At 39.6% G+C, this 22,881-nt stretch overlaps 1 protein-coding gene across 1 annotated transcript in view; it reads left to right on the forward strand.

Moving 5' to 3' along the window:
• Positions 1 to 17,017, forward strand: part of CER9 (RING/U-box superfamily protein) — a 49,109-nt gene extending 32,092 nt beyond the window's left edge. Inside the window, exons 2-9 of the mRNA XM_089395470.1 lie at positions 5,406 to 6,095; positions 6,515 to 7,294; positions 7,467 to 7,678; positions 7,774 to 8,157; positions 9,719 to 9,876; positions 9,980 to 10,143; positions 10,249 to 10,395; positions 16,067 to 17,017. Of these exons, the coding sequence (XP_089251596.1) occupies positions 5,406 to 6,095; positions 6,515 to 7,294; positions 7,467 to 7,678; positions 7,774 to 8,157; positions 9,719 to 9,876; positions 9,980 to 10,143; positions 10,249 to 10,395; positions 16,067 to 16,699 (3,168 nt within the window). The 3' untranslated portion in view covers positions 16,700 to 17,017. The remainder of the gene's footprint in view (positions 1 to 5,405; positions 6,096 to 6,514; positions 7,295 to 7,466; positions 7,679 to 7,773; positions 8,158 to 9,718; positions 9,877 to 9,979; positions 10,144 to 10,248; positions 10,396 to 16,066) is intronic.
• The last annotated feature ends 5,864 nt before the right edge of the window (positions 17,018 to 22,881 follow it).

The raw sequence follows: 22,881 nt of genomic DNA on the forward strand, positions 1-22,881 counted from the left end.
GGGCTGATAAACTACAGGGCAACAAAGCATCCTTTCCAACAGCAGCTGCTAAACAGAGTGTTGGGGCACTTGTAAAATTGTGGCTTGACTTATAGGGCGTTGGGTCGTCCTTCCAGTTGCAACAAGCTACTAGGGTCTAGTAGTGTCCTACAGGTTGTAGCCTTGAATTAGGAGGTTGGAGCCTCCTTTTGTTGTAGCTGAAAATTTGATGTAATCAGTTTTCTTTTAAAGAGGAGAAGACAATTACCAAGAAGCGTTAGGTGGTGGTTTTTAACCCGGGGGGGGGGTTCCACCTAAAAAACTCTATGTCCACTGTTTTATCTTTCTGCATTGTTGTATGGTGTTGTTTACTGTTGATTATTGCTTATGATTATCTGAAGAAGAACTATAATAATAACTGAAGATTAACTAATGCTTTGGAAAAGATTAAAAAGTGCTAATTGCTAAGAAATATTGATTCACCCCCTTTCAGTATTTCCAACAACTGCCACATGCTTGATGTTGCCCAGATCAGTCCCTTAATCTGCAGGTTTCCTTGGAAGATATGAGCCACTCCTTCAACTAATTTGAGACAGTCGTTTGCTACCCTGATATGCTACAGGAAACTTGCTGCGACAGAGATAGGTCTTGACCAGAACTAGTTAAAATCCCCAGAAGTATGGCTTAATGTCCAGGCAGCCACAAAAATGCTCTGAAGGTGAGACCGTTGCCCTATTTGAGGTTCTAGAGGTGTTATGCTACCGGAAGAGAGTTTTCTCACACTCGGGTGGCCTCAGGGGCCTCACTGCTCTAGAACTGGCACAAGTGGACCCTGGTGTCATAAAGTGAGCTGCCTGTTTGCTCAGATGGGCTTCGCTTTCCTAGAATAGGCTCAGATAGGCTTCAGTGCCACAGGATAGGCTGTCTGTTGCTTGGTTGAGGGCTTTGGTGCCATAGGATAGGCTATCTGTTGCTTGGTTGAGGGCTTTGCTGCCCTAGAATTGTCCACAAAGTTTGCTTTCTAGATCAAATAATCCACAAAAACCTTCCTTTGCTTCCCAAACTAGAGGAAAGATGCCTCAGAAAAACATGCCAAACAGAATAGAAAGCAAGAAGGGGGATTGGCCAGGGTGGGATTAGCACCATTGAAACCAATCAAGGTAAAAGGGGTCTTAAAACCCTCAGAGCCTCAGTTCACAAAGCAGAAGTATCCAATCAACTATGATGAGAATAATGATTCTCTTCTCTTATTTGTAGACCTCCTTTGGGGTCTCTTCTTCTTCTTTTAATTTGAGGGGTTACAAGTTACCCTCCACTTAGCCCCAAATCTGGATTCCTTCACAAGTTTTGCCCCAATTACCCAATTTACCCAATGTTGCCCAAATGCATTGGATAATGGGTTTTCCCCTTTATCATTGACTATAGCCTATGGGGTTGGATAGGCTACTTCGTCCTTCCTTGGGCAATTAATTAGTAGGGAACATTATAGTCCCCCTTTCTGACATTGCTTGTCCTCAAGCAGTTGCAAGTTTGGGTCCTGCAAAATTTGTCCCATGCTTTCAAGAATGACGACTTCTCATTCTTCAACTCTATTTGCAGATCAGCAATTGTGTGTTTGCACTGTTCAGCCACTTTTTGCACAGCCTCAAGACAAGCCTTGAGAAATTGTGACTCTCTCTACAACTACCAATTTTCGTTTTGTACTATCCAGAGTAAGTGCATACTGTTGACCATCTTCAGTAACCTTTCCAATTTGATCCAAGTGAACCCTCACCTGTTCTTCAAGACGCATAATCTTCTGTTTATACATCTCAGCTGAAGCACCAGCCTGCTGCAATTGCTTTGCTGTCTCCTTTTTCTCCATAAGAAGAGAACTTTGAACCTGCTTTGCCTTCACACTCTCTGATACAAGCCTGATATTGTAATCATCTCTCTCTGTTATCTGCTGAAGTAATCGTTGATTTTGAGTTTGCATATCTTCATATGCTTGCCCAATAGTCTCAATTTCAGCTATATAGGCTTCTCCTTCTTCATTTTTAGCTTTCAGAGCTTCAGTGAACTCCAATATGTCCCTCTCTGCAGCATCAAGCTTTTGCCTTGTGTCAGCTATCTCAGCTTCAGCAACAGCAAGTCTCTGTTGGCAGACTGCCTCAGCTTCATTGGCTGCTTTGACCCGCAATTCCAAACTGTGCTCATCAAGGGCAGACTTTAGCTTATGCACCTGTGCCCAATCCTTGCATTCTGCCTGCCTTGCTTCCATGACATCCAAGTTCATAGAATTTTGCTGTGATGTATACGATCCTTCTGTTTCAACTTTCCGCAGACAAGAATTCATGATTCTGAATTTTGAAGTTTAGAGAAGTTGAATTCCCATCATTATGTACCTTCATATGATAGGTATTCCCAGGCTGAACATTGAATGTTTTTTATGCAATACCAGCAGGGACTGACTTATTGTAATGGTAGGGACCTTTACTCTTAAAAGAACTCCATTAGGCATTTCACAGTCCTTGCCAGCATCAAGGGCTGCTCACAAATCTTTGTGATTCCTTGTATACCAGTCATCAATAAGGGTTGTGAAATCTCCCAGGAGTTCCAAAGGGTACAGGAATCACTGGGTGATGGTTCATAATAACTTTTTCAGACCCTCCTACTGCCCTCTGAAAGTGAAGGGAAGGGAAGTAAAAGAAGCTGCCAACCTGATCCTTGGCCTGAAAATATAGCTCCAGTTACATTTTACAAGAATAGGACAAGTGGTCCTAGACAAACCATCCTGCCAGGAATTTCTTCGATTCTGAAACCCATTCCAGGTGATCAGAAGTGGTTCATCAAATCTGTTTATAACATTTATGGCAGAATTCCAATTGGTTGTCAAGTTGACCAAGGGTCCAGAAAACTGTTTATTAACCACAATCACATTTGTTAGAATATCGTTGATCTTTCCATTGCTGTATTGCTGTTTACCATGCCTTTGCATGCTTTTCAAGATGTCTCTTACAGTCAATATGACCTAGACTTTCTCCCTTAATAGGACTACCATGAATGGACCACGCCCCTAATCTCTGTTCCATAATATCTACAGGAAAATCTTCTTCTGCAATTTTATCTGGCCATTCACATCAGTCTCCAACCTGCTTCCACAAAAATCAAGCTCCACATTCAAAGTCGAATGTTTCTTATATTGAGGCAAGTGCTCCAAACAATGCCCATCCATGACCTCGGTATGTCATTTACGTCCCTAACGAACCTCTCCTTGAGTGTAGATTCAGGGACCAAATATATCTGGTCTTTATAGAAAATGACCTCATCTTCTACCCTATACCTGTCATCTTGGATGAGGCTGTCCATCAATTCACAGACAAACTTATTTTTGGAGAATTCTACTAGGAGGTGGGCTCTCCAATCTTTGGGGATTTTTGTGAACGTGCCTATGTCAGTCCCAATGTTCTTGCATTTTGTACCAAGCTCATAAGCTTGTAGGCTGCTATCTGATTCCCCATGAAAATCCTTTTGGGCATTATTTTGTCCATCTTCACAAAATGCCAACTTCAGAATTATTTTTCATGTCACTATGATCCCTATCATCTTCATAACCACTAGATGCAATAATACCGAAAGCAACTGGATCATTCCACTCACTGTTGTTTGCACCAGTATAATTTATTCCAGCTTGCACCTGACCATGCAAGCCAAGTATACACATCTCCAGTCAAAAGAAAAGTGATCAGCAGATTGGACTCCTGGAACAATCCCTACTATCTTTCTGTCCCAATTAAGCCACAGCCCTTTATCTAACATTGTTGTCCCTGACTTTGCCAATGGTTCTTAGCTCAAGCGGTTGGGATTGTGGCTTGCCAGCCCATCCACCCAGGTTCGAGTCTTTGGATTCATGCTCTAGCCTGTATTGATTAGGCTCTAGGAGTAGGTGGGCCCAGGGAGTTTTTCACTCTGTTCGTAATCAATATGGGACATCTCGGCCCTTGCTTAGTCATTTGGTCTTTCCTGTAAAAAAAACATTGCTGCCCCTGACTTCAAATTAGCTTTTTTCACGCCACCACCACTACCTGTGCTTGCCTTGCTAGCTTCATCCTCTACCATGAAGTTTTGGCACAGAGCATCAAATGTCATAAGTACATCTTTTACTTTCTTCCTATCAGGGACTGCTGAACCAACATTGTCTCCATCATTGGAACAGAATACCATTGTTTTCCTGCCGCTACGTTTATTCTTGTTTGGAGGAGCTCCCTTCCGCTTCTTGCTGCCTGGTTCAGTGATATCTACTGGCGTCAACTCTGTTTCTGGTTCCATCTCTTGCCAAACCAGAGGAAAGATGCCTCAGAAAAAATATGCCAAACAGAATAGAAAGAAAGAAAGGGGATGGCTAGTGTGAGATCAGTACCACCGAAACCAATAAAAGAAAAAGGGGGTCTTAAAACCCTCAGAGCCTCAGCTCACAAAACAGAAATATCCAATCAACCATGATGCGAATAATGATTCTTCTCTCTCTTATTTAATATTTATAGACTCCCTTTGGGTTCTCTTCACTTTAATTTAATTTGAGAGGATACAAGATACCCTCCACATAGCCCAAATCTGGCTTCCTTTGCAAGTTTTGCCCCAATTACCCCAATTTACCCAATGTTGCCCAAAATCATTGGATAATGGGGTTTCCCCTTTATCATTGACTATAGCCTATGGGGTTGGATAGGATACTTTGTCCTCCCTTGGGCAATTAATTGGTAGGGAACAGTACACCTAGTCTCTTAATATTATATAGCTTGAGTGTGAGTGGGCTAGTCACGGGAAAGGGGCTGGGAGAGGTAAAAACTAAGAATATATCAGGCGCAAAGGGTGTCCATCTTCAGGCCAAAGCTGAAGACACCAATTGCAGTAAGGCAGGTTAATCAATGAAAGGCTAATGTGCAACAGGCATGACGTGTGTTCATTGATGGATTTGGCTATGAGACACTTGTTTGTTTGCTTTTTACATCACTTATTGGTTCTGGGTATTTGTTGGAGTCAGTTTGGTACAAATAACTTTTTCTATTGGCTTGGGTCCAAAAGTTTGTGATTATGTAGCAGAAGTTTTTTTGTCAATGAGGTTATAATTATATGAATATTTGGGCCTGCTGTTAGCTACCTTTTTGGGATGGTCAGTCTTCTGAATTTATAACATCTTTGTAAATATAATTCAACTGTTTTTCTTTTCATGACAAAAGGGCAACACATATTTTCAGTCGTGGACTCATTGGGATCATTTTACATAGACACATAGGTTTCTAGCAAAGGGTAGTGCTTGAGTGACATGTTCATGAATAAATTACTAGCATTATTCAGTGCATAATGATGTACCAATGTTTTAGTGAACTAGGCTCAAGTTTTTGAAGAGATATTCTGATTTACATGACTAAACTCTTTGGATGCAGGTGTGCAAACATTCCTTTTCTTTCTCTCCTGTTTATGCTGAAAATGCTCCAACCAGATTGCCTTTTCGGGAGTTTTTGGTTGGGATAGCAATGAAAACATGTCGCAGTTTGCACTTCTTTTTGCGGCTTGCATTTGTAATCTCTGTATGGTTCCTAATTATACCATTCACAACATTTTGGATATGGCGGTTGACATTTGTGCGAAGTTTTGTGGAGGCCCAAAAACTTTTCTTAAGTCGTCTTTCGCCTACCCTTTTGCTCACAGACTGTTTACATGGTTTGCTTCTTTCTGCTGGTATTGTTTTTATCTTTCTCGGTGCCACCTCTTTGAGAGATTATTTCAGGCATCTTCGAGAACTTAGAGGACAGGATGCAGAGAGAGAAGATGATGGCATTGACAGACAACATGGGGGACGGGCAGGGAGGCGGTTACCTGGGCAAGGGAATAGAGCTAATATTGGTGGTGGAAATGGTGATGCTGGTCAAGGTATTGTTGGTGCAGGGCAATTGATAAGGAGAAATGCTGAGAATGTAGCTGCTCGTTTGGAAATCCAGGCTGCACGTCTTGAAGCACATGTCGAACAAATTTTTGATGGTGTTGATGATGCAGATGGTGCAGAAGATGTGCCGTTTGATGAACTTGTTGGGATGCAAGGGCCTGTATTTCATTTGGTTGAAAATGCCATTACGGTGAGTTATTGCCATTTTTCTAAAGATGAATTCTGATGGTTGAGCCTCAGTTGTGTTGAACACTTTTATATATATTTACTCCTTTTTCTGGCCTTCGCTATTTCATTTGAAGAATGATAAATAGTCTACTAGAAGCTAGTAAAGATAAAATGTTAACATTTTTATTAAGTAATATAAGAATATTTGCCACAGCTGAGAAAACCAGTATCTTTTCATGTTTTTTCCGGATGAAATAGCTTTGAAATAGGTCATTCTCTCTGTTATTTCTCTCTTCAACTCTTCCATTCTTGTGTTTGTAGACTGTGCATTGTCATACAATATAGGTTTTCGTTCATATTGCACCTGTGCAAGAATTAATCATTTTGATTTTATGTTGCTGTTTTACAAGACATGCATGTAATGAGTTAGCTTTCTTGCAGGTTTTGGCCAGCAATGCAATTTTTCTCGGTGTCGTGATTTTCCTTCCCTTCACCTTAGGGCGGATAGTCCTTTTCATACTCTCTCGACTTGTGGTAACAAGTACTAGTACATTACTTACAGCAGGCATTTCTCCCTTGGACTCAGCATTGGCTTTAACTAATATGACGGTGCAGAATACATTGAACTCTGTTGCAAATTTATCAACAGAAACTCGAACAGACTTCGTATTCAGTCAGGCCGGAGAGGCACGTGCAGAGCATCTAATACCAAATGTGACCCATTCAGATGCGGCTTCAAATATTCTTACAAATGAAAGTCCTATAGATCTGTTAACAGTAGCAGGCGTTGCTGCCTTGCAGCTTTCTGATATGGCTACTCTTGCTGTAGGTTACATGGTTATATTTGGTCTGGTTTTTTGTTATTTTGGACTTATAGCTTTGATCCGCTATAACAGGGGAGAACCTTTGGCTGAGGGTCGGATCTATGGAGTTGCCTCTATAGCAGAGGCTATTCCTTCTCTTGCCAGACAGTTTTTGTCTGGTGTAAACTATTTCATGACAATGGTGAAGGTTGCTTTCCTTTTAGTGATTGAGCTGGGGGTTTTCCCTTTATTGTGTGGATGGTGGCTGGATGTTTGTACTATCAGTATGCTTGGAACAACAATTGCTCAGCGGGTGGCTTTCTTCTGGTCTTCACCACTAACAAGCTCTTTGTTACATTGGCTTGTGGGGATTGTATACATGTTACAGATAAGCATCTTTGTTAGCCTTTTGCGAGGGGTATGCTCTTTCCACCCCATCAAGGTTTACTTTTTTGTAACATGCTTTACATTGGTGATGTTTGGCTAACTTTACTAAGTTCTGTTGATACTGTTTAATACGTTCTCAAAAATTTGCCTTATGTGTTGTTATAATGTGTGAAACTTAAGCACTGAAATGTTTTGGGTATCAGGTTCTTCGTCCCGGAGTTTTGTACTTTCTCAGGGATCCTGCTGATCCAAATTATAATCCCTTCCGTGATCTCATTGATGACCCAATACATAAGCATGCGCGGCGTGTCCTGCTATCTGTTGTTGTTTATGGAAGCTTGATTGTAATGCTCGTATTTTTGCCAGTCAAGGTTGCAATGTATTTTGCACCTTCAATTTTCCCTCTAGATATATCGTAAGTTATATTTCCAGTGTGCTTTTGTGCTTGTTTGTTATAATAGTTCTTATGCTAGGATTTTTTTTGACCTTAGAATCTCATCTACATTGCAGAGTTTCAGATCCATTTACTGAGATCCCTGCAGACATGCTTCTGTTTCAAATTTGTATTCCATTTGCTATTGAGCATTTTAGGCCACGTGCAACAATCAAGAAAATACTATTCCACTGGTTTACAGTAGTTGGATGGGCCCTTGGTTTGACTGACTTTTTATTACCAAACCCTGAGGATAACAATGGACAAGGCACTGAGATTGCTGAGCATGGAAGACAAGAAAGATTGCATGATATTCATCGTGGTGTTGCCCAAGAGCTGAACCAGAACAGGTTAGCTCTTCCAGCAGTTGGGAATGACAACAGGATAGTGCGTGAAAATTCTGCATCAAGTGTGGAAGGTGCTGAAGAGTTTGAGGGGGACAACTCGGCAGAGTCTGAAGAGTACGCATTTTCTTCTCTATATTTGATACATCCCATTAGATGATTTAACTATTATTTTCTTGAAACATATGAGGCTGTGTCAGTCCGTCAAACACTTTTCAAGTCCTTTAGTTTTCATTTATGTCATTTTATTCAGCTTTATTTATTAACTTTTGCAATGTTGTTATGTAATTCTTTGTTGTTTGCTACACAAATACAAACTTTGTATCCTTGAAGGTCCTTTCTAGAAAACTCTCTGCATGTTAAATATCTGCTTCCCTAGAGTGCTGCTAGGGAAACCAGACCAGCAGCAGAAAAGTAGTGATTTTGTCCAGTATGTCTGAAAGATTTATGCATACACGTGAAATTTGAATGCTCTCATTGTTTGATTTGAATGCTGTAAGTTGAAAAATAGGCACATAAACAGGCACTGGAATTTTTGTTCAACAAAAATGTAATATTGTATTGGAAAGAGGCTGTGGCTGAACCATACAGCTTTATATTACAAATATATAGAAAAAAAGCTGCATACTACATAAAAAGTTTAAGGCCTGGATCCATAAAATATGGTAATCTATCCATCCAAGTATTGAGATAGTGAAAAAGACAAGTATACTGTTGTAGAAACTGGGCCAAATCTAGCAAAGATTGCAATAAATTGTAATTAGACAAATTTTAAATGCTGACCCATAGAGGAGCTCTTCATGATCTTGGGTTTTTAACTTTTTACAAATGGCTTCTTTATGCTTCTCTTCACCACTTTACGTGATGTTGATTCACAATTTACAAGCTATGGTGGCATATTCCTATGATGAGATTTAATTCCATATGAATAATGTTATTTCTTGCCATGTGTGTGTGTGTGTGAGAATAATCCTACATGGATACTAATTGTGAGAAGGAGGTGATTTGTGAGGTAATAGCTGCAGCAAAAGCTTTGCAAGACCCGAAATTGGCTTCGGGTTGCGAGTCGCTGAGTTGGTGTGCTAGCATTCTCTCACTTCAGTATTAACAGCATTGATAGTTTGTGTTATGACTTGTGGACCCTCTCTGGATTGTAATGGTTATCTGTTTGGTGTCTTTCCATTACAAGATTTCTTATTACAATGGCATATCCCTATGGCGGGCATTTGTTCCACAATGAAAATGTATTTCCTTAACATGGGTGTGTGTGTGTGTTGTGAATAATCCAACATGGGTAACACTTGTGAGGCATTATCTGAACCACATGTTTTGTTAATCCAGCAGTTGGTTTTGGCTTGTAAGATCTGAGGTTGATGTGATAGATCCTTCCTTTCTCTGCTGCTGTCGTTGGGGGATTGGGATCTTTGGTGCCCTTTTCGTTGGAACTCCTTTTCTAATTTTTTAAGTATGATGGAGACTCTTGTTTTCAAGGTGCTAATGAATTGTTTGTTTCCCAGAGTGGCTTGCCATATCATGTCCTTTGTCATTATAATAGCCAAAATAGTTTACTAAAGCTTAATAATTTGTGATCATGCATTTATGATAATTACATCAGCATGCATTTATAGTCAATTTTACTTTTTCATTGTCAGTGTGTAATGCATGCTCGTCATGGCAGGTACATGTTTGTTCTACGCATTGTGTTACTGTTATTTTGGGCATGGCTCACTTTACTTTCCTTCAACTCAGCCTTAGTGGTGGTACCTGTTTCTCTCGGCCGGGCATTGTTTGCTTCCATTCCCCGGTTTCCTATTACACATGGGATCAAATGCAATGGTAAAAGAATTGGAAGATATTTTAATAAATTTCTTATGTCTATGGCTGATATTGATAAATCGTTTTCAATAACTTGTTGCTCTTTCGTGATATTTGATTTCAGATCTTTACGCCTTCAACATTGGATGCTATATAATTTGGGCTGTTGTAGCTGGAATTGGATATGCTGTTGATTATCTAAAGTCACATAACTTGAAATATCTTGTTAACCAAGTTTTAATGTGGTCCATGATTGTTGTCAAAAGCTTCATTCTGTTGTCTTTGTGGGTAAGATGGCTGGCTATGGTTTACATTTTCTTATTTTAGTATGCTGAAAGTATAATAGCTGTCTGCTATTGCTGATTGATAATGCTCTCTCTACTTGTGTTCTAGATCTTTGTTATCCCTGTTCTTATTGGACTATTATTTGAGCTATTGGTGATAGTGCCTTTGCGTGTACCCATCAATGAAAGTCCTGTGTTCCTTCTTTATCAAGATTGGGCGTTGGGACTCATATTTCTCAAGATCTGGACAAGACTGGTATGTTGTGTTCATATTAATGCTTATATGACTGCACTTTCTTTATATTGACATTGAGTAACTGATATATTTTTTTTAACAAGAAAGAGTAATATATTTGTATTAATCCGCGCCCGGTCACAGCAAAAAGAATGGGAGATTTACATTTCATATACATTGCCATCAATGGGCATCATTGCCTGTAGACTGACTGTCCAAGCCCATTTTCCTCTCAAAATTGCAAAATGTGACTGAGCGATTACATATTTACTAGAGTAGACTTTACAGAACTGCCGAAGTAACAAAATACATTTAAAATTCTTCATTAAAAAGAAACAAAATAAGCAGACTAGTCATCAAAGTCAGCTGGTCGGTTGAGGTCGATGCTGTTGAAAAGTGTAACTAGATTCGGTCTTCATAATGACGTGTAATTGTGATTTTATGTAATTGATGAAAAGAAGAAAATAAAATTATTTTTGTAGTACTTGAATCATGGGTTTCATGATCAAGGAATTTATTTTAGTTAAGGTTCCCATTGTGAACCTTTAGGTCATGTCATCTAGTCATAAAAGTCAATTTGAGTCAATGTCATGTATGAAGGACCCTTCTTGGGCATGTTACATTTTTGTACGAGTCATTAAATGTATAATAAGGCCCTCCAAGACCAAGGAAAGACACCTCCTACAAGTCGGGTTCAAGATAGAACAAAAGATTCTCACCAAAGGACACGTCGGTTCTCATACATGTCATGTCGGCTTATTATCATGGGCAACAACTATAAATAGGCAGTTCGGCCTCATTTCAGACATGCAATTTGGTCATGGTCTGAAATTAGCAGAAGTGCGAGAATCATTGAAAAGGAGCCTCATAACCAGCGAAGAAAGGGAAAAAGAAGAGCGAAGTCTTTGGTGCTATTTCTAGGTCTGTTTTGGGCCAGGTACACTACACACGTGTGAGAATCTGTGGTTGTCTACTGCAGGAAGAGCAAGTTACCAGAGTCACATTGTGAAGACAGTTTTTGGGTGAAGAACAAGGAAGGTCTCAAGCCGAAGTGTCAAGAAGAAGTCTCCTTCTAGAGCGAGGATAATCAAGAGCCAAAGTTGATCATTCTCATGTGCTAAGGGTTTCTGAATTAGGGCCGAGAAATTGCAGGTATGAAATAGAGAAGAGGAAGCCGAGGTAGCCGTGAACAAGGAGTTTGACTTTCGTTGACTCAAGAAGGAAGAGGAAGCTTTGTGTCTTGGTCTTGGAGTGGCAAATAGGTCAAGGGTCTTGGTCTTGGTATTCATCAATTGAAGTCTCTATAAGAAGAATTTGTTCGGGTTTTCCTCTCAAGTGGGAGAGTTTTTGGCCCTAGCTGATAGCCTACATTTTGTGTCTCGTCTCTTTATGGTTTATGCATTGGTGGTTGTTTGATGAAGAAGAACACTAATAACTTAAGTAAAAGAAGATCCTAATAAAGTAAAATTTATTCACAGACTGTTATCTAATGAAGAGAAATCACTTAAACTTAATGCCCTAGATTTCTCAATATGGTATCGGAGCTAAGGTGACTAACTCAAAGAAGGGCATCTTATCAAGGGACACTCAAGGATCAAAACTCAAGGAAGGCATCAAAGAGAAGATCATCTTGAGGTCAAGATCTACAAAGGAAGCCTCATAACCCTAGATCAAAGAAGAAATCTACACTAAAATAAGTCTTGGGATCATCATCAAGAAAAGAAGGCCAAAACCCTACATCTACTCAAGTTGAAGAGATCTACGAATCAAGGTAAGCTTGAAGTTTATTCATCCAAGAGAAGCACTTCAAGATCAAGATCATATCATCATCAATCAAAGAAGCATTACTGGGATCCGCTCTCAATCATTTTGAATTCGAATTATCTTGAAAACTATTCATCCAAAGGAGCATTATTGGGATCCGTTCTCAATCATTTTGAATTCGAAGTATCTTGAAAAGTATTCATCCAAAGGAAGCTAGATCAAAAGACGTTGTCATCAAAATTCTAAGGCGATCTCTCTCTCATTGAAGCAAGATCCTTACCATTGAAGACATCATCAAGAAGTCATCATTGATCTTCATCAACAAAGACTCCACCATCAAAGGATCCAAGGGATCTCCCTCTTTGTGGGATCAAGGATCATTATTGAAGAAAACTATCTTCATCAAGGAGAAATTTTCTATTCTCTATATCATCATCAACATCAAAGAAGTAGCAAGAAGGAGCATCCTATCAAGTAAGTATATATTTATGTCCACATCTGAATCTGTCAAAATGTCTTTTGGCAAGGAAAGCAACAAATTGGTTGGGACTTCAAACTATCTTGCATGGAAGAAAAGGACAAATCTAAATCTCATTGAAAATGAGGTTATGGAACATGTTAAAGGATCTATCACTAAACCAGGAAAGGAAGATGCTCAAGCTCTTGCAAAGTATATGAAAGGGGAAGTAAGGGCTCAAATGATTCTCATAAATCCCATCAAGGATCCCCTCATCCCATATGTATCTAAGCTTGAAACTTCAAAATAAATCTATGACAAATTGGTAGAGTTGTATTCTGTAAGCATTGTTGGAGAAGTTATCTCATTAAGGCAATAACTCTACAAGCTGAAGATGTAAAGGGAAGTTGGAATAGCCTCATACTTTATGAGGATATCTGAAATCAAAGATCAATATCAAGATCTGGGAGGAGTCATGTTTGATAAAGAAATTACCGCAATTGTATTAAATGCACTACCAGAGGAGCGGGGTAACTTTACTACTCCATCCCAGGATCTATGGTCAGTGTGCAAGATTGAAGAATCTAGACTAAACCAAATTTGATGTAGGAGTAGGTGAGCAAAATCAAGCTTATGCTACAATGACAAGGAGAAAGGGTGGAAAGTTTGGTTCTCAAAAATAAAAGAAAAGGGACATGGTTAAGCTTCAATGTTATGGGCGTTAAGAATATGAGCACTACAAAAGAGATTGTCCTAAGATCAAAAGGGACAATAACAAAACAGAAAGAGAAGAAGCCCATATCGTTGAAGAAGTGGATATCGTTGAGAAGAAAATGGTGCACAATGGAAATTGACTTCGAGGGATGGTTCACAGTGAGGTTTTGGGAGCTTTCCCAGTGCTCCAAATGACGAGGATGAACGGAGAACCCAACAAAACCCAAATTGATCACACAGTAGCATGAGCTATTTGAATGGGACTCAACAGTGTGCAATTGACCCTCACCAACACTTGACTCTACTCGCTCGACCACAATAACAAGAAAATGACATTCTCCAGACCATAGTTCTAAAAATTGGAACCGGTGACCGGACCAGTGCACTTAAACTAGGTTTCAAACCAGAACCGGTCAAAGTAGGACTTGTTAGATCTCAATGAACTGGGTTAAGAAAAACACATGAAATAATTAATTTTTAATGAAGAAACTATTTTTAAGATATAAAACCATGATTCCTAACCAATAGACACAAAATATGCAAAGTTTGCTCATAGATATAGTATATACTATGGAAAGGTGAATATATCAAAATGGCACCAAGTTCAATACATATCGGCCACACAATATATAATCAATGAGGCTCTAAATGGCCTATAGAGTGCAAAAACAAAGCCTACAAACTATGGGGCCACTGGCCTTCTACAAGTCTACATATATGATATCAGTGATCAACATTATCACTTGAAACTTCTCAGAGTCATCATGATCAAACTCGGTTGAGTCTCAACTCCCAAACTTTGCAACTGCGTGAGTCACAAACTTCTCTATTGGTTCAGTGACTTGAGTCTCAAACTTCTGAAGGTATTATGCCCTAATATGCCCTATTACTTCATTTGGTGCTCCACACGGCTTTACACGACATCCTATCCCAGCGAAGTGTTGCTTGAACCTGTTAATACCCCCTCCTTCAATAGATTTTTGGCAATATTTGCAGTTCATTTTGCGATCAATCATATTACAATGAGCCCATGCAGTATCCTTGGCTTTTGGAGGCATGATGACTACTACTTAGCTCAAACTCTCTGCTGTTCCACTACTCTAGCTAAAACTCAACACTCTCCAAGCTCCCAATCAAACTCACAAAAACTCCAAATGAGATGTGTGAGACAAATGAGAGGGGTAAGTTCATTTTAAAGGCTTGGAGAGGGTTTGGTGGAGGGAAACAACCCTTATTTTCCCTCCAAAACACCTTGGAACCTTTCGAAAGTGTGTTGTGTGGGTCCTTAGGGGCCTTCGCAGTGAATCGACAGGTTTGACCATAAACCGGTCGGTTCTGTCATAAACTGGATGGTTAGCACGATTTATGTGATTTTTGGGCGAGGAGGTGGGTTAAACCTAATTTATCTGTCAGTTTGACTTGGCTGGCTAAATGAACCAGCCAGTTTGACCGGTTTCCGGTTCAAGTCAGCTGGGTTTTAAAACATTGTTCCACACTGAGGGAAGGGGATACCTTCAATAACCAAAATTATCCACTAACAACCCCCGCTCTGCCAAAGAGTCCTCTCTCCAGCGACCCTCTGGACAGAGTCAGACACATCCCTATTGCAGAGGCTAAACCATTCTTCAACAATTTATAGAGCTTTTTGAATAGAAGTCTTGTGTGATTTTAAAAGATGACAAGCTTACCTCCAGGATCCCAATGCTTAGTGATGATTGCCCTGGTGAGTGAAATGACTTTTGCCATAGGCTATTTCACCTTCACGCGAGCGAACCATCTGATCCATACGAGGGAAAGTAAATGTGGCTCCATCTTTGAGGAATTTCACATAGTGATAACTTGAATGTTCATGCTACAAACCTGGATATGAGGAACGACATGCAGAATTCCCACACTTAACTTGTCCTCCGCGCCAAGTGTCCTAACCTGCTGAGGATTGCACCCACGAGTTGAGTGAGAAGGGAGTGAAGTATTCAGATGATGACAGATGGGAGGGGAGCGGGGGCACAAATAGGGAGGGTGGATGTGATGGGGGCATGGGGACTGGGAGGAGGGGTGACAGGGGTACTTTGAGTGTGTTTAAGGTTTTGGCTTAAAAGTTGACCTAGTCAAACTCATTACTATATTATATCTGGGTGGTTAGAGAAGACCTAGATTAGTGGGCCCATGACCCCTCTTGGGGAGGGCGCCCTACCTTAGAGTGTGTATAAAAACTACCCTCATTTCTTCAAACATATTCTTCGATCATGAGCTAAGAGCTCTTTAATGTGATTGTTTAGTCTACGGGTCCTTACATCTTGTGTCTCTTGTTCATGGGTTCATCTTCTCCTCTTTATGTGTTTATGCTTTATGCTGATTTAAGGTTTCTTTTTGGTTTCATTCGATCCTCATTTATCTCTTGAGATCACGACAATTTGAGACTTCATATAAAACATGATAAATCAGTGATGTCTGCAGGAAATATATAGTTGTTTACTTTGGTGCGGTTATTTACATGTAATCAACATTCATTTTTTGATTCGCATCCATACTGCTTTATCATTTTGACAAGTAATATGCTGATTTAAGGTTTCTTTTTGGTTTCATTCGATCCTCATTTATCTCTTGAGATCACGACAATTTGAGACTTCATATAAAACATGATAAATCAGTGATATCTGCAGGCAATATATAGTTGTTTACTTTGGTGGGGTTTTTCACATGTAATCAACATTCATTTTTTGATTCTCATCCAATACTGCTTTATCATTTTGACAGGTAATGCTGGGTCAAATGGCACCGTTGACAGATGATAGTTGGCGTATCAAATTTGACCAAGTCAGAGCAGATGGATTTTCTCGTTTGCGTGGTCTGTGGGTGCTTCGAGAAATTGTGGCGCCTATCCTTACGAAGCTTTTGACAGCCCTCTGTGTTCCTTACGTGTTTGCTCGGGGCCTGTTTCCTCTTTTTGGTTATTCTCTTATCATCAACTCTGCAGTGTACCGATTTGCATGGCTGGGATGCCTTACCTTGGGATTGCTATGGTATTGTATAAAAAGATTTCACCAGTGGTTTATGAATCTCCATAATGCTATTCGTGATGATCGGTATTTGATAGGAAGGAGGCTGCATAACTATGGGGAAGACATATCAGTTCAGTCAAAAAGCAAGGATAATGCAGAGGTTGAGGGAGCGGTGCCAGATTCAACAGATAGGGCTTCTGATTTTTCTAGTGACTCTGAAGAAAACAGTTTCTCTTCTGATTTAGTGGGTGACGATTCAAGGCTTGTAAATGAAAGTTCCAGTATTGGGACATCCAGTAGTCAAGGTGAAGTCAGAGGAAGTCTAAGGCATCGACAACCCAGATCTGAACTATCGGGTAATGGGATATCTGTTGCAGGAGAGATTTAAATGTTATATTGTTTCTTCTCCTTTTACAGCTTCAAGATCACAAATTCTCCATCAACTTTAAAATTTTTAGAGTATGCCTTTTGGCTACCTGTACTTGACCTATAATTGATGAAGATTTTCTGAGCTGTTTGTACCATGTTTTTTACAGTTGGGATTTGCATATAATATAGCAGTAAATTAACTGCTTGTTCTAGGACAGTTGTATCAGTGATATTTTCACTTGGATGCACCTTTATCTGCTCGTTTATTTTGGATTGGATTCTAATGGGCAGATTGGGGCTTTGTTAATATGAATTTTATCAAGAATTGACTAGTTAATTGAGCAAAATTTATTTTGGAATATTGATTCAAGACAATTTCACATTTACTAGTCACGTTGTCATGCTGTGGGACTTTTAAAGAGACTTCTCAACTGATGCTTAGAAGATCATATACTTATACAATAAGATGAGTGTGGATCATGTTGTTACCATTGAACACATGGATGACATGAAGTGCCATTGTCTTTACTAGTACAATTTGTTTTCTGGCTGTCTTATACTTTTGTCTTGAATAAATTTTGGGGTGATATGTCTCGGAATTGTTTCATTTTTACTAATTTGAAAGTGAAATATTATTGGCTGGAAGTTGGAGTCGATTACTCTCGATCTTAAAGAAGCATCAAATAACTTTTGTTAATTTGTTGATAAAATTAAAGGCCTGAAAATTATAGAATCAGCAATTGGCCATATTATTAACACGAATGTTAATATATACGGGCGCGAATATCATATCGAACCTACAAGGTAATCTTGATTACGAATAGGATGTAAGGATTAACTTTTGAAGTAGCTTCTTGCCTTCAAAGACGAGGCAGAAAATGAAATAATTTTGATTATGAAGAGCATTAAAGCTTTCGATTTGTGAAGTATATCCTTGCCTTAAGACAAGGGAGAAAGGTGCAGGTCGCAGGTAACCTATATAATGCTCAGATTGGATCCTAGCATTAATCAATATGCAAATAATGCGTTGTAAATGTGAGAGAAGTGCCTCGTATGCATTGATCTCCTTGGGGTGTGACTAAATTACAGACGTTTTTAAAGACATTTTATGTAAAAGTCTCCTTGAGGGGCACATACTTCTGGGCTTGAAGCTGGACCTTAGGCGTTAATATTGTACATATATATGGGGGGTTTCTGAGTTTAGAAGAATCTTATAAAGATTCAAACCGTATGCTACTTTGAGAAATATGGAAGGGAAGAGATGATGATGATAATAATGATATAACAATTTAAGGTCGCAACCTGGTTAGGTACTAAATTTGAAATATGAAACCTGTATCTTACTTTGAGAAATATGGAAAGGAAGAGAAGGTAAGTAAGAAATATGGAAAGGAAGAGAAGGTAAGAGATCATGACGGATGATTATAATAATAATATAACAATTTAAGGTCACAATCTAGTTAATCACTAAATTTGAAATATGAAACCACTAAATTTGAAATATGAAACTTTGTGTTTGTGGAACAAAAGATCCTTATTGTGAAATAGAGGTTACATATCCACTCTCTTTTAAATTCAAATGTGTGATGTGCAAGGAGAAACACATTCTTAATAGTTAGGCCCACTAAAAGTGATTTGTAGAGGTTATATACCCCACTTTCTTTTAAATTCAAATTTGTGATGTGCAAGGAGGAAACATATTCTTAATAGTTAGGCCCACTAAAAGTGATTTGTAGAGTCAATTGATCTGTAGAGGTTATATACCCCACTCAATTGATCTGTAGAGGTTATATACCCCACTCTCTTGTAAATTCACAAATTTGAATTTGTGATGTGCACGGAGGAAACACATTCTTAATAGTTAGGCCCACTAAAAGTGATTTGCAGAGTCAATTTGTTGCTGAAAATGCAGTTTTTTTTATTTGAGGGAGGGAAAACTCTAGTTTAAATGGTCATTATCCACTTATGTAATTGATGCCTAATATGGAACTTTGGATCAATTGGAATTTTACACAACTTGATTTGATCGTGTTACTTTACATAGTGTTACTTCACTTATGTAATTGATGCCTAATATGGAACTTTGGAATAATTGGAATTTTATACAACTTGATTTGAGTGTGTTACTTGTTTGGAATTTTACACAACTTGATTTGATTGTGTTACTTGTTAATGTGAGCTTAACATATAAATAAAGCAAAAAATTAAATATTCAAGTGGTGTTACTTGCTAGTGTGAGCCTAATATGTAAAGAAAGCAAAAAATTAAATATTCAAGTATTCAAGTGGTAATTACAAGTAGATATTATTTCCCAAGTGAAGTTATGCATCTTTTAATCAATTAGTGCTTTATTAATAAATATAACGGCTACTTCTAACAAATCACCATATGTTGCAACATTTGATTTGTAACTTGTGTAGATAAGCAGTTGTTGGACACCTAATTTGTTAGGGTTGGTGTGCACAAATGTGAATTGTCACGAAAGTCCAAGAGACCTCTTGGTGTGAAAAATTTCAAATTGGAATCCATTTGCAACAACTAGTATTATTTCTCCTAATTGTTAATTAATTTAACAATTTATCTGCTACGGCAAATATGGAAATAAACACACTGGAACATTCACAAATAACACTGTGGAAAATAAAGCGTTGGAAGCTGAGAAATGCTAGCACACAAAATATAACACAATTATTTTTGGACAAAAGTCCTTGGAAAAACCCAACTTGGGAAAACCAGTGCAACAACTGAGGGTTTTATTATTATGCAATAATGATAAATTATAAGTACATCTGGATGCCGAAATATGACAATCCTATAGAGAAAAATATTGACAAAATCTAGTGAGGAATTTCCTCGGCCCACAAGAAAACCCCAACACAACTTGCCTTCAGAAACTCGACCTTCTGACCCTCTGCGTCAACCTTTGCACTACTTTGTGCAGTCTGTTTGACGTTAAGCCTCTGATGAAGTCATTTTGCCTTCTGCTAGCTGGAAAAATGTTTCTCCAGTACTCTGGGGCTCCTTCCTTGCCTTTGGAACTGAATACGTCTTTCCCTTTCAGCGAATTGAACTTGCCTCTAGAAGCAACTGTGCAGCTCCAGCGTTAGCTTCTCTATGGCTCTTTTGCCTCTCCAAATGCTCTGACTGGATCTGGAATGCTTCCTCTACCCTCACTGTCTCTGCCCCTCACACACTGCTTTGATCTCTAGCTCTCTTCGACAACTCACTGTTGCTACTCTAGAAATTGATCTTCCATGAAATCGAATTGCTCAAGTGTCTTCTCCATCACCACATTGACCTCTTCTTATAATATTCTGTTGGAGCACCAACGACCAAGATTAAAACATAATCGATCGCTAAGATCATCTCTCGATCGATCTGTGTGAGTTTCTAGATGATTCTCGCATTGACTTAATTAATACTGATTAATTAACCATATTCCCTCAGTTTAGACTTAGGAAATATTTAAAAACTGGTTAATAATCTAATTAAGTCATTTCTAGGTGGAATTTCCAGAAACGATTTGTGGGTTTTGGAAATCTCATGTATTCTAGTCTCTCCACCAAATTTCGTGGCTTGAACACATATGATGCTACAAAAACTAACACTACCTTTTAGTGAAGAATGTGTTCTAGTGCTACACTCCCTACCACAACACCCTGTCTCTACATCATCTCTTGTCATGCTGCTGATGTCTGACGATACTGCCCACCAACCACTGCGCAACTTTGATATATGCTACATTTGTGTTGTTGTTGACGTTGCCATATTACTTACTGCCAACACTGCATTTGCATTGCAACTCCCTCTCATCTGCTGTTGTTGCAATTGCGACTGAAAATCATCCAAAATATCGAATCCACTATGTTCATTATGATGCATCTATCTCTAGAGTATCACACTGCTATTAGCATATGCATTGTCACAAATGAATCTGCGTTGCCACTGACTTTGCACTGTGCCAACTGCACCGCTGTCAACTCTACACTGTGCTCCCCAACATCTGACTGTTACTAGTCTGCAACCGTCACTCTGGTATTGACTACATCAACTTCCACTGATCCATCTTGCAGGCCTCCGTAGCTAGGTAATGATCCATGAGGTGCACTGCTTAAGGATCCTACCCAACTGTAGCACTTTGGGGCTACAACACCAAGTCACCCCACCACACCCCTAGAGGTATATCGGTGAACATAGCGAAGCCTTCCTTCAGCCTAGAGGAAAGCGTATCGATCTCAGCGGACGCTGTCTGCTGGTCCTGCTTCTCCTCTTTGTCCTTCTTCCTTAGAGGACACTGGGCATTCTAGTGATCGAGCTCACCATATCTGAAGCACTTGACCTTTGACATGTCCTTCTTCTTCTTCCTTTGTTCCCCGTGCCCCTCATTGGGACCCTTAGATGCGAGGGCCACATTCTCCTCCTCCTTCGCTATCTTCGATCTGTCGCTGTTGCTGCCACTCATGGAGCTCTTTAGAAGAGATTGCCTCAATTCCTCATGTTGCAAGTCAGCGCACAACCTATCTCGCTCTGGTAACTTGTCTTTACCCAATATGCTTTGGACAAAAACCTGCGAGTCCTCTGAGACACTGTTGAGTGCCAATCTTACTAGCTCTGTGGATTGAGGCGCTGCCCCAACATTTGACAACTGGTCTCGGACCTCCTAAATTCTGGTAAGGTAGGGGTCTATGCCTTCCCCTTTCTGCATCCGGATGAGTCTCAACTTCTCCTTTAGGTACATCTTCGCTGCTCGGAAGTACCCTGGTATAACGTGTAGAAAGCATCCCACATCTGTTTGGCAGTATCTTTGCCAGATATATGTGAGACTATATGACTCCGGATTCCATCCAAGATCAATCGCTTTGCTCGCGCCATCTCTTTCTTGTATTCTTTCTACTGATCTGCATCTTGGGGAACTGCCACTACAACATCAATGTATGATTTCAGGGCATATTCATCTAGAAGGAAGGACATCCTTGCCTTCCAAATGATGTAGTTGGAAGTTCCATCCAACCAATCTTGATCACGAAGCCCAACAATGGCCATCTCAACGAATTGTCGAGAAATTCCTCTTTCTTTCTGCTCGACTGTTGCTCAGCTACTCACACTCCCTTTTGGAGTGAGAAGACCTGCGCACAACTACTGCTGATTTGCAAAGAAATTTTTCCCTCTATGTGTGCTTCTCTCTTCCACCCCGATGTTGGCTCTACTTTAGCGAACTGTTGCAAGACCCTTTGTTTTCAGCTAGAGATCTGCCCAACGAAAAATCTACGCTGCTCCCTCTACCTCTAGAAATTTTTCTGCCCCTTAGAAAAATTGAACTTCTTCAGGCAACTCGGCCTCCTCGCAAAAAAGACTGTGTTGCCCTTTGGAATTTCGGCTTGCTGCCCTTGCTGAGCAACAAAATTCCTTTCCTTCGTTTCCGAGCTCTCAAGATGATCAACCAAATTGGAATCCTATTGTAGCAAATGATATTATTTCTCCTTATTGTTAATTAATTTAATAGCTTATCTGCTATGACAAATATCGAAATAAACACACTGCAAATTTCACAAATAAAATTGCGGAAAATAAAACGCCGAGAGCTGAGAAATGCTAGCACACACACAAAATATAACACAATTATTTTTGGAAAAAAGTCCCTGGAAAACCCAACTTGGGAAAATCGATGCAGCAACTGAGGGTTTTTATTATTATGCAGCAGTGAGAAATTCCGAGTACAACTGGATGTCGAAATCTGGCAATCCTAGAGAGAAAAATACTAGCAAAAATCTAGTGAGGAATATCCTCACCCCATAGGCAAACCCTGGCACAACTTGTTTTTAGAAACTCGATCCTCTAACCCTTTTCGTTAGCCTCTGCATTGCTTTGCGAAGTCTGCTTGACGTCAAGCTTCTGACTGGCCAAATGCTTTTACGACACTTTAGGATTCCTTCCCTGCCTCTGGAACTGAAGACGTCTTTCCCTCTCAGCGAGTCGAACTTGCCTCTAGAAGCTACTGCGCAACCCTTGTGTTAGCTTCTCTGTGGCTCTTCTGCCTCTCTGCAAATGCACTCACTAGATCTGGAATACTTTCTCCAACTGCAATGTCTCTGCCCCTCACACACTGCTTAGCTCTAGCTATCTCTGACAATTGATTGTTGCTACTCTGGAAATCAATTTGCCAAAAAATCGTACTGCTCAATTTTCTTCTCCATCACCACG

This window comes from Pinus tabuliformis, chromosome 1_2 (assembly GCF_031772625.1).
Source record: "Pinus tabuliformis cultivar Carrire ecotype Pingquan chromosome 1_2, CPIR1, whole genome shotgun sequence".
NCBI lineage: Eukaryota > Viridiplantae > Streptophyta > Pinopsida > Pinales > Pinaceae > Pinus > Pinus tabuliformis.